Genomic DNA, 12,144 nt, shown 5'->3' with positions numbered 1-12,144 from the left:
TTTTTCTAAGATAATCCTTTTAATAATGATAGTTTTAGCCAATACACTTAATTAGCAAGGATATTTTAGGAATAACAACACTTATTTATTATAAATAACCAACTTAACTTACTTCCTTAATCTCCTCAAATAAGTCAATTGGGTCTTATAATTAGGACCGGAGGAGTATTTAACTATTAATCATATTTATTTCTAACCTAATAGTAGGTGCTCTATATGGAAATATCACCATAATTACCACGTGCGTGACATGTCATCAGGTGAAGAACAATGCATGCTTGATTATTGGATGGTCACAAAGTGGGCTGACCCACATCAATTTTAATTTGTATACAAACATGTGATTTATCAACAACATTGAAAATTTTCTTAATTAATTTTATGTAAAAAAAAAAAGAGTTATCCAACAATATTTTGGTTCAAAAAATTACTCTTTTCTGTTGGTGTTCATAATTATGGTCCTCTTTTGAAGGCGAAGATGTGCGCAAGACAATTAAATTGGTTAATTAGTATGCTAAAAAGGCGAAGGGAAAAAGAAATAATTAGAAGTTTAAGGGTTAAGAAATTTATTAGTGTACTTGTTACTTAATTACGATGCTGAATTCAAGTTGTTAAGAAGCGTGTTAGGCAAATTTAGTTTGATTAAAGGCTATTTCTGTCTTTTACTATATTGAATGAGGGATATTCTTGTAACTTTGTTCTGTAACGTCCTCTTTCTTCTCATGGCAGTTGCGCGTATTGGGTATGCTGATGACTGAATCATCTTCTCTTACCTTTTTTCTCTTTTCTGTAATTATTTCTTGGCCTCGTCTTCTTCTGCCCAGTTCTGTCCTTTGTGATTTCTAGATTGTATCTCAACCAAAGCAGTAGGAAGCTTTTCAGAGACGAGAATTCTGGGATACTACTTAAACTTGGAGTTAAAATTAAACCATCTTCTAATAATTATATCCTAATTACTAAAGATAATGTGGAGAAAATATTAAATGATACATGCTCCTCCGGTCCTTAATATAGGACCCAATTGTTAAGTTGGTTTTGGTCCTAAATATAAGACCCATTTCTTATATTTATCAATTTTCTCTAAATTACCCCTATAGATACTTCCTCAACCGTAATCAAGTAGAAGAGGAAGGGGGTGTTAAGAAAGATGATTATAGTATTTCAGCAAAAACATGTCACATTTCTTATAATTAACTAACTTACCTAACTTTCTTAATCTAATTAAATTAGTTAAATGGGTCTTATATTAAGGACCGAAGGAGTATATATATATATAAGCAAATCCCTCAATTTGATCCTATGTTTCAGATTGAAAAAAGCATTTATATATGAAGCTTTTTTTTGGTGACAAGCTCTGAATAACAAACAGCTTGGCCCTAGCTTTCCCTAAACTTGTTATATACTACCTCCAGTCCTTAATATAAGACGTTTTTTGACTTTTATTTTAATCTTAAATATAAGACCCCCGATCCACTTTGTCTCTAATATTTATGCAGTTTTTTTCTAAGATAGTCCTTCTCATAATGGTAGTTCTAGCCAATACACTTGATTAGCAAAGATATTTTAGGAAAGACAACACCTATTTATTACAAATAACTAACTTAACTCATTTTCTTAATCTCCTCAAATTAGTCAACTAGCTCTTATAATTAGGACTGGAGGTAGTATTTGTCAAACTATGTGTTAATGTTAGTTAGACCTCATTAGTACTGAGCTAGCCAGGTATACATATGGCTTCTACACAATAAATGAAATAAAAGATGAAACATATGGCTTCCCCACAATATTCAATAAAATATGAGATAGAGCAAAAAGGTTTTAGAAGTTTAAGGATTAAGAAATTGATAAGTGTACTTGTTACTTAGTTACGATGTTTGTTAACAAGCAGCAGGAAGTTTCTCAAGGTTGAGTACTTTGAGGTACTAATTAATCGTCCAGTTAAACCATATTATCTATATAAAAAAGGTTTAAATTATGGTCGAAATTATATTCTCTCTCGTGCTTGAAGTCTTAAACGCCACAATTCGTGATGGATATAATGAAGAGTTCATGGTCGGTGGTTCATCTTCTTGTTCTTCTTCTTCGTGCAGTGATGCAGCATGGCTGTGGGGTTGAAGGGAAGCCTCAAATACCTTGCATTTTCATATTTGGAGACTCTTTATCTGACAGTGGAAACAACAACCACCTCTTAACTTCAGCCAAAGCTAATTACTTTCCTTATGGCATCGACTTCCCCTCTGGCCCAACTGGGAGGTTCACCAATGGCCGCACTACTGCAGATTTCATCAGTAATATTCATTTCTTTAATTACTTCTTTAATTAATTTTCTGTTTACTTCTGTTATTGCGGCTCAAGTTGTTTGATTATCACAGCTCAACGTTTGGGATTTGAGAACTTGATACCACCCTTTGCAAATATCAGTGATTCAGATATACTTAAGGGTGTCAACTATGCGTCTGGGGCCTCTGGAATTCGCAATGACACTGGCACGCATCTGGTATAACTATAGTTATCAGTGATTCGGTCTCTTGAACCTAACTCCAAGCAGCTTTTGATTGGAGGATGGTTTGATGAGCTAGTTTGTTCATTAGCGAGTAGTTAATGGACATGCGAATCATTTACTTTGGTAATGCATGAGCAGGGTGCAAAGATCAGCTTGGAATTGCAGATAGAAAATCATAGAGCCATGGTTTCTCAAATTGCAAGCAAACTGGGAGGTCCTGAGAAAGGTCGACAATACCTAAATAAATGCTTGTATTATGTGAATATAGGAAGCAATGATTACCTTCAGAATTACTTCTTGCCACAATACTTCCCAACAAGCAGCATCTATAACCCTGAGCAGTTCGCTGAAGTCCTTATTCAGGAATATTCTCAGCACTTAAGGGTACCTACCCTCCTTACAATATGTATTCTAGGTCTCTCTCTGTTCCACAAAAACTTGTCTGCCTTAGCTTGGGTCTTCATATATCTGTTAATTGTTGTGTTGCAGGCTTTGCAGGAACTCGGATCAAGGAAATTTGCGTTGTTTGGGTTGTTCCTTCTGGGATGTGTTCCAAATGAACTTATGAATCATGGGGATGGGTCTTTATGTGTTGAAGAGGAGAACAGAGCAGTCCTCATTTTCAATGACAAGCTCAGACAACTCGTGGATCAGTTCAATAAAGAGTTTTCTGATGCCAAATTTATCTACATCAACAATGCATTAATCTCATCCAAAAGCCCACTTTTAGATGGTGCGCGGATATATATATCTATACTCGTTTTATATATTAAATTACTTTGATAGGTTGAATGAACATGGGATTTCAGGTTTAAGGAGCATTGGGAAATCTGGTTGCTGCCCAGTAAGAGCAGATGGGATGTGTGATCCTAATAAATCACCATGCGCAGAGAGGAAACTGAATATGTTCTTTGATTCATTTCATCCTACTGAGGCTGTCAATAAGTTCTTGGCCACCTTTGCCTACAAATCTCTCCTTCCAATCTTCACTTACCCAATGGATATCAGTCATCTCGTTCACTTGTAAACCACTTGCCAACGCCACACACACACATACATGTTCTTTATTATCAGGCTTACCATTGTCACTATGTAATCATATTATATTGATGCTCTGGGGTTTTGCATTTTCTGTGTTTTTGTGATTTTCATATATATATATAACCTCAAGTTGTAGATAGAATGGACAGGCGGGCTTATATCTTAAAGAGGAAACATGGAAACAAAACAGCGGATGACACACACAGATCAAAGGAGTCTTTTTGTGACTCTTCAGACCACATAGTAGCTACTTAAACACAGACAGAAGAGAGCCTTTCGCAATGTTATAGGGTAGTTTATGAGAGAGTGCATACAGAAAGCTAGCACAAATTATTAGGAGGGAACGTTTCCTGAAATGCCCTCTTCATAGTTTTGCTTTTATCACCTTCAACATTAGCCTGCTATCACACTAGACTCCAAAATATAATTGCGGAAGAAGAAGATCTAGTCTTGCAAGCCCATCTTCTGATCAACAAGAATATCAACTGCACAAAGATTATAAAAGACCAAGAGAACACCAACTTTTCAGGCTAAGAGGTCCAGCGGAACATAAATATGCATATATGCATGCACAAACAATGTAAACATGTCAACTTATCAGTGATAACAAATACTCTTCCGGTCCTTAATATAGGACCCAATTCTTGAGTTGGTTTTGATCCTAAATATAAAACCTATTTTTCATATTTATCAATTTTCTCTAAATTACCCCTATAGATACTCCCTCAACCATAATCAAGTAAGAGAGGGAGGGACGCATTAAGAAAAATGATTATGGTGTTTTAGGAGAAATTTGTCACTTTTTTTATAATTAACTAACTTACCTAACTTCCTTAATCTAATCAAATTAGTTAAATGGGTCTTATATTAAGAATCATAAGAGTATTAACTAATAATGTACCGGAAAAGTATTAATAAGTAGTAAACCGGATCCCCTAATAATACGACTTACTTTTATGAAACTCGTTCGATCAGGAATGAAACAAAATAATTTGAATGTAAAAAAATAAAGGACTTAACCGGCGTAAAGACTTTAACAGAGTTTTTATTAATTGGTAACTATTTTCCTTTTTCTTTTCCTTGGTTTTGCAAGCCATATAACTGTTCATACAGCACCTATCCTATCTCTAACCCCTGCCAGAATCTAAAACTTGAATTATGTACTGAAAACAAATCATTCCAGCCGCCCAAGGAAAACAAAAATCACACACACAAATCTATTGGGTTCGATTTGTTCGCATGTGGAAGTAAACTTTCGCTTGAAAGAATAAAAATAAAGAAGGGAATATATAGAGAGCACGTAATGAACGAGACATACACTAATTGGAGGGACATGTGGTCTTGGCGTGGATACTGATGATTGGGTTGTAATGCAGAGACTTGAAAGTAACCTCGATTGTCAAATTGCTGCTGGGATTGCAAGGATTCATAGTCCGACCCTCCTGCTCCCAATAAATTCAGGTTTTGCTGTTGGTTCCTCTCACTTTCAGCTATCTAACCCCCATCAGCAAATATAAGAATATAATTAATACGTATATATGAAACTCATTATAGGTTTGTATACCAAGTCAAATCAAATAACAGTAGGAAATATTGAAGAAAGATGATGACAGACCTTTGCTCGAAGAAGTTGATTGCTGTTATGCAAGTCTATTTCCTGCATTGTACACTTCAGTTATACTAGCTCTCTTTTTATTGGGAAAAAGTGGTTGTCTTTTTCTGGAAGTAATAAATGTGCTAAACCACGAAAAATTTCTCAGAATTTAAACATGGGAGGAATGGTTAGTCTCAGGGTAGTTAGTATTAATACGCCTTGGAAAATTGGGGCATTGCTCAACTTGTTCCATTATTTTAGCTGAGGAGAGGCTGAACAGTACATATAGAGTGTAGAGGTGGGGAGCTTCATATCGTATTTATAGTTAATATGTGATCTTAAAATGCGCTAACTAATACTACCTCCGGTTTTAAATATAAGAGCTAGTTGACTAATTTAAGTAGATTAAGAAAATAAATTAAGTTAGTTATATGTAATAATTAGATGTTGTTTTTTTCCTCTAAAATATCCTTATTAATCAAGTGTATTGACTAGAACTATTATTATTAAAAGGACTACCTTAGAAAAAAATAGATAAATATGAGAGACAAAGTGGATTTGGGTCTTATATTAAGGACCAAAATAAAAGTCAAATAAGATCTTATATTAAGAACTGGAGGTAGTAGTATTCTTCAATGGGGATTGGAGGAGAAAAATAGCGCCAGCAGGATAATATATATATATATATATATATAACCTACTTCTTTAATAGGATTAGGGTTTAATTTATATTACCTTTATTTTGAATTAAGACCATCTAAATAAGAGAGGGGAGACTCATCTTTCAACCTCACACTCTATTATCTTTTTAATTCTTTTCCTTAACAAAGTCTATTAGCGTATCATCCTAGGCATTTTTAACACAAACTAGTGAAGAAGTTAATTATTATGCTCTTCTTTATGGTTCTCCCACACAACACATGCACACACGGTTAGAGTCATATACTTCCGATCAATTATCAACATAGAATTTATAATGAAGTTAAAATTGCTCAAGCATGTATGTATTTGTGCTTGCATTGCTGAATTGACCTCGCAGCATCATTTCTAGCTAATTGTCAAATCCAGGGACAAACTATACACAGAGATCTACATTCTGATGTCCATAACAAACACTGTATGCACTTAAGACCTAAAGTAAGGGCTTCAAGAAAAGGAGAATGATAGAGAAATCCTTATATTGACATGTTTGACACAGTGTTTAATTAGTTTTCTAAGGAATTAATACTTCCCTCACATAAAGGGAGTGGGTTTCCTCCACTTGGGTAGAGTTATGGAAACGGGCTTTTCCTCAGATAAAAGGGTTTCGTGATGACACAAAAAAATATACTAATGAAAAAAGTTAAATATAAATTATTATCGTTTAAAATATTTAAAATTTGAAAATTTTAAAAATATTTATCAAGTTTCATAATATTTAAAGGCCATTTTTCTGAAAAGAATGTCTGTCGTCGTATTTTATATTGAAATAGTGTCGACACACATGTTCCATGATTTACTTGTAGCCAGTATTTGAAAACTCAGTTTGGATATGTTTAATGCTAAACTTTCAATGGGGAAAAATTCTTGATTTCTTCTTAGCTACCAATCACATCTTTAGCCCAAAAATAGTTTTTCCATGGAAGCTCTCCCTCCTCCTCTCCTTTTTCCTTTTCCTAAAAAAATGATTCCATCCTACCAAACATGGCCTAAAATTCTTACAAGTATCTTTGGTTTAGTGGATACGAGCCTCAATGCATGGAAGCTACGTCTCAGTTCTGAAACAGAATTTTCTACATGAAACCATTTTCTAGAGCCAAAAAAAAAGAAAGAGGTTTCAAATAAAGCTATTGCCTATTGGCTTAACGCTTGCATTTTGCCACACTGGGGGGAAACCATAGATCATAAAGGCCAAACATAAGGCAACCACCTGCGAAATAGTAATCTCTCATTCACCTTTTAAAGCCTTTTGACTCAATCCGTTAATCCAGCATGCTAAATGAAACTTAATAGTGCTAAAATCTTAGCTGAAAAATTAAAAAGAAGAATGAATGAACGAATTAAAGGGAAGCATTTTACCCTCTTCTGCATGTACTCAATTTCTGCAAATAGAAGCTCATTCTGGCATGGATGATGAGAAAGTGGGACAGGGCAACAAAGGAAAACTAGTTAGTCAAATGCAAGAGTCATTCCAAAATTAATGACCGAATATTCTATTATATATTCCTTTTGTAGAATATATATAATAATACAAAGCACCTTTTAATTACCTTTTTGGAACGAATTCTGCTGATCCCTCTTTCTAACCTTCCCTCCAGGTTCTTGAGATCCTTGGAGTGCAGATTGCTCAAACCCTCCCCCATCATTTGCCTGCAAATTTAATAATGATTCAAACAGCTGCGATAAGCTGAAAATATACTACTCAGTATTTCCAAACACTATATAAAAATGTTCAAGATTATTTCCTACCCACTTCTTAATCCTTTTTTTTAAAAAAAAAATTATCTGGGCATCAAGACTAATAATCCAAATTACCTGTTGTGATTCTGCAGGTTGCTAATCTGGGCACGCAGTTTGGCGGATTCTTGTTGATAATACTGAGATTATGAACGCAGTTATAGCTAAAGCGTTAGTCCATTGACATTAATGGCTGCAAATATTGTTTAAACTGATTTATTTAATGGTGAAGAAAGAAAAGGAAAGACATAATACATGTACCTGAGCGTTAACTTCAGAAGTAGATCCACCAGTAGAATCTGAACATGCTTTCTTGTACCTATCAATGGTTGCTTTGACACTGCACCAATAGAATCAATTACATTTGTTGTGTTAGCATTTATTAACTAATTCGATTGCCTAGATTCTGATGAACGACTCTTAACCATTGACAAAAATAAATAATGTACGAGTTTAACAATAATATAGGTGATATTTGATTTATTAAAAACTAAGTTATGAAATATAAAATGTACATATAAAACCTTATCACTGAAGCGAGGGAATTCATAAAAGAGCCAAGGCATATAGACTCCTCCAACAGTAACAATGAACAATGATTGTATATAAAACTGCAGCAGCAATATTCTTACAGTAGTGGGTAAGAAATGCAAGGTCGAAACTATAAAAGAGCATTTTGTTATTAATCATGAACTAAAAACACATTTGTTGCAGTTGTTTGAGTCAATGATGTCAGAAGAAAATTATGGAAGTCTAAGTTTGATATTTTATTCGATTAAAAATTAGATTTAATTAATATTTTTTCTTCTCATCCAAATATACGTTGCATTTTAAACGTAGGATATCAAATAAAATATCCCAATTATAATTCTCTTTGAACATGTCCGGCTCAAAATTTCCCCTTCTTTTTCTCTTTATTCTTCTCAATCTAAATAAATACCAACGCAAACTAAATGATTCATCCTTATTGATCTCTCTTAAGAGAGTCCAGATTATACTCTCTCCATGTTGCTCAGATTGGGGGAAATAGTAAGTAAAGAGAATCTCTTAATTTGCCTTTCCCATGTTCTGATATCTTAAACCAATTATTACAAAAACAGCTCAGAACAGAAGTTTGCATCAGTTGAAAAATAAGTCAAATTCTAACTTGCATTGTAATAAATATAACACAACAACTAGCTAAGAGATATATTAACTTTGAACTTCCGTGTGGTTTCTTAAACTTCATATTGATGGGACTGAATGTAATGGAGTCAAGAGACTTTTGATCAGAAATTTAAAGCGTCATAATGATGCATTTTATATGGGCGACCATCTAGTTGGTGAATGGACAATAGTCCAAGCTTTGTTTCTTGTTTCGGAAACACATAAAAAGGGAGAGTTAACTAGGAGAGAAGGTAAAGGTTTTCTGTGCCTTATAAGGTATGGTTTTGAATTCCATGATGACTGGTTCGTCGAATTGAAGATGATATAATATAATTAAAACCTGAAGGTTACCCCCATCATGTTGATGGTCAAATCATCCAACTCTCTCGGGCTCAGTTATCTGAACCTTAAACGTAAAACAATACTTTTATGAAGCACCGTGCTTGCTCTCTCTCTCTTTCAGTCAGTCTCAATCTGATTGGAAGTGATGCAAATAAAATGCTAAAATAAAAAAATAATTTTATATAATATTTACTTATTTAGATTTCGGTAACTGAGCATTTTTTAAAACTTACTCTACATAGAATGCTGATACCTTAACTTCCTCGACCTAGTGATTGGGTGCTCCCGCCACGTCGGCACAGGTTCCCACAATATGATTGGTTCAACCATTTCTGGGGTCTTTTCTCTCTGCCAGATGGCGGCAACCCATTTCACAAAGGATAATACCCACAAGCTAATCTTTTCATCCGCCTCGACAACAAGCCCACTTTAATATAAAATAACCCCATTTTGTTAAATAAATTATTTTCCGATCTGAAAGTCTGTGTGCATCACAGCCGTCAGTTTCTCGACAGCAATAGTTTGTACGCATCTTAATGCTCAGAATTCTCTCATTGGCCATCATCATATCGTACGTCGTCCCTGTCCGGCTCTCTCTCTCTCTCTCTCTCTCTGAGGAAGAAAAGGAAAACCCTATTTTCTTTGAGAGGGTAAGACTTGCATAAATATACCCATGCAAGATCTTAAGCAAAGGCAAAGCCCAGTCTGCTATGCCAACAGGGGTGAAATTATTATGACGAGCAAGTTGGGACACTCTCATTGGCTCATTACTCTCTTTCACTGGCTTCGTAAAAGGGTTTTTTTACCCTCTGAAACTGGGAAGTAAAGAAAGATATATATATTTCCTCAGTGAGGGGGTGGTGCAACAGATAAAAATTAGGGTTCAGATGGATGAGGAAATTATAGAGAAACCCCACAGTAATCGGAATCATGACATGAACTCTCTTTTGTCAGAGAGGGTCAAGAACTGAAAAATCGTGCGTGACGTGACCAAAGATTCTTTCTCTCGATTCTGAATAAAAAATCCCTAGTTTCCCTTGTCGTTTAAACCCTAACCAGAATACCCCAAGTTCCCCCACTTCCAAAAGGAGGAGGCGAACTCAAATCAACCAAAAACTTCAACTTTTAAATACCCTTTTGATTGTATTCCGAGTCTTGAATCTTGATCAGTTCCAAAGTCAAAAAAAGATATCTTTTTTACCTGATTAAGTGTTACCCAAACCCGTCGCTAACAATAATGCAAAAAACTAATTTCTTTGGGTTATGTTTGACCATGTCCAGATCTTGCACGTGCAGTGCAAGTAGAATTTGGGCAAATTTTCTGTTCGAGTTTGATAGGGAAAATCTTTATCTTGATGAGAGTGTCTGAGCCGATCTTGGTTGCGATGGTTCCGAGCATTTGAGAGAAACGGGGGCCAAACGCATTTACGAACCCTAAAGAGCTCTTTTTCTTATTTATTCAGCAGTTAATAGTTAATAATACTGGTATTTTCAAAATTGACGTGTTGAAACAAACAATTTCTTGAGATCTCGTACGGTGTCTTTCTTGATGTCTAACTGAACTGACGTGGTATTAAGGAAGTGTCAAAGATGAAACATAGGGCTACCCAATGGGAGCATGACAGCTTTCTTAGCTTAGCCTTAATAGAGATAGAGAGAGAAATCGGGGAAAGGAATGGAAGAAGAAAGAAGAAAAAGGAAACAGAAAATTTAACAACAATGGAGATATAGGCGTTTTTGTGTGTGTGTGGCTGATCTCACAGTCCTGCGCACAATAACTTCCTCAAAATCTTTCACCTATATTGCTGCTTACACCCCCATAGCGCTTCTATTTCTATCTATTGCATCAGATCTATGTATCCACCAAACCAAGAACTAGAAAAACTATCGTAAACAGAAAATAAGGTCATACAAGGAAAAAGCCAAAACAGAAGAAAGAAAGACAAGAGAAGCTGGGTTGCAGCAAAACAGAGATAGAAATAGGAAAAGCAACTATCTCGTATATATATCCCCAAAATGATTGTGTTCTTTGTGCTCAAAATAAACCCTTTTAAGAGATCAATTTTCAGGAGGAAGAAAAGCATAAGCCCCAAACTTACAAGGAACTGGAAACAAAATCTCTGGAGTTCCCAGAAGAGAAAAGCTGTGAGAGGGCAAATAAAAAATAAGTTTTGAGTATGTTAATAAAGAAGAAAAAAGAAGTACCTGTTATTAGCATATTCATAGAGACGACCGCGGCTAGAGAAGACGATTAAAGCGACCTCAGCATCACAGAGCACAGATAGTTCATAAGCCTTCTTGAGCAGTCCATTTCTGCGTTTGCAGAAGGTGACTTGGCGATTTGTGGTGTTCTCAATCCTCTTGATCTCAATCTTCCCCCTTCCTGTCTTCCTCTGGGGTGAAACTGACACGGATTGGTTTTGGAAAGCCATCGCTCCTACTTAATTTCAACCTGAAAAATCAAGTGAACCCCATCATCAATCAATATGTCAAGGAATAAAAAAGTGGATTCTGGGTGTTTCTTTCAGCAAGAATCTCAAGAGGAAAAAACTTGGAAATCTCTCTCAAACAAAGCCCTATGTATGCTTCTCTCAGCATGCACTTATATATATCCTTAGTCATGTCCAAATTTTTTTCCATTTTGTTGGTGTAATAGTTTTGTGCGCAATCTATGTAACAGAGGTTGTTGAGTTCCCAAATCTGGGTTTGGAGTGGTGAAAAAGATTGAATGACCCAAAAGAGGTGAAGCACTGAAAATGGATTTGAAATCATGTTGCAGTATTATTTTGTTCACAAACCTGAGGGAGAGGAAACAGAAGAGAGAATATAAATTAAAGGCAGGAAACAGAGAAGATTTCTGGCTTGAATTTTTGGTTTGCCTCTTCTTTTACAGATATCAGAACCAGAAGATATATATATCAGAAAATAAAAGAAAGGAGCCAGAGAAGTGGGTATTTATAAAAGTGAACAACGATCTTTCATCCATATATAATGATTTATTCATCACATATTCTGCACTCATCTGCCATCTCTCTTCTCTCTCTCTCTCAATGTTATTACTTACTTCTTTTTTTAAAAAAAA

The 12,144-nt window shown here is 35.1% G+C and overlaps 2 protein-coding genes across 2 annotated transcripts; one reads left to right on the top strand and one right to left on the bottom strand.

Annotated features, from left to right (window-relative positions):
* The first annotated feature begins 2,047 nt into the window (after positions 1–2,047).
* Positions 2,048–3,641, top strand: LOC114722948 (GDSL esterase/lipase At1g29670-like). The gene is made up of 5 exons (XM_028909067.1): positions 2,048–2,288; positions 2,373–2,497; positions 2,642–2,887; positions 2,993–3,236; positions 3,313–3,641. The coding sequence occupies exons 1-5, from the start codon at positions 2,093–2,095 to the stop codon at positions 3,528–3,530; spliced, it is 1,029 nt and encodes a 342-aa protein (XP_028764900.1). The 5' UTR covers positions 2,048–2,092; the 3' UTR covers positions 3,531–3,641.
* Positions 3,642–3,734: 93 nt separating this feature from the next.
* On the bottom strand, positions 3,735–11,917 carry LOC114722949 (floral homeotic protein AGAMOUS-like). Its single transcript, XM_028909068.1, has 9 exons — positions 11,861–11,917; positions 11,268–11,514; positions 7,836–7,914; positions 7,653–7,714; positions 7,388–7,487; positions 7,197–7,238; positions 5,160–5,201; positions 4,863–5,038; positions 3,735–4,029 (listed from the first exon to the last, which is right to left on the bottom strand). Exons 2-9 carry the CDS (start codon positions 11,492–11,494, stop codon positions 4,026–4,028), a joined length of 732 nt encoding a protein of 243 aa, XP_028764901.1. The 5' UTR covers positions 11,495–11,514; positions 11,861–11,917; the 3' UTR covers positions 3,735–4,025.
* Positions 11,918–12,144: the final 227 nt, after the last annotated feature.

The sequence above is a fragment of the Neltuma alba genome, unplaced genomic scaffold, assembly GCF_004799145.2.
Source record: "Neltuma alba isolate B1F8T4 unplaced genomic scaffold, ASM479914v2 tig00012116_pilon, whole genome shotgun sequence".
Classification (NCBI taxonomy): Eukaryota; Viridiplantae; Streptophyta; class Magnoliopsida; order Fabales; family Fabaceae; genus Neltuma; species Neltuma alba.
The sequence above is the reverse complement of the archived record's forward strand: the minus strand, read 5'-3'. Positions and strand labels throughout refer to the sequence as shown.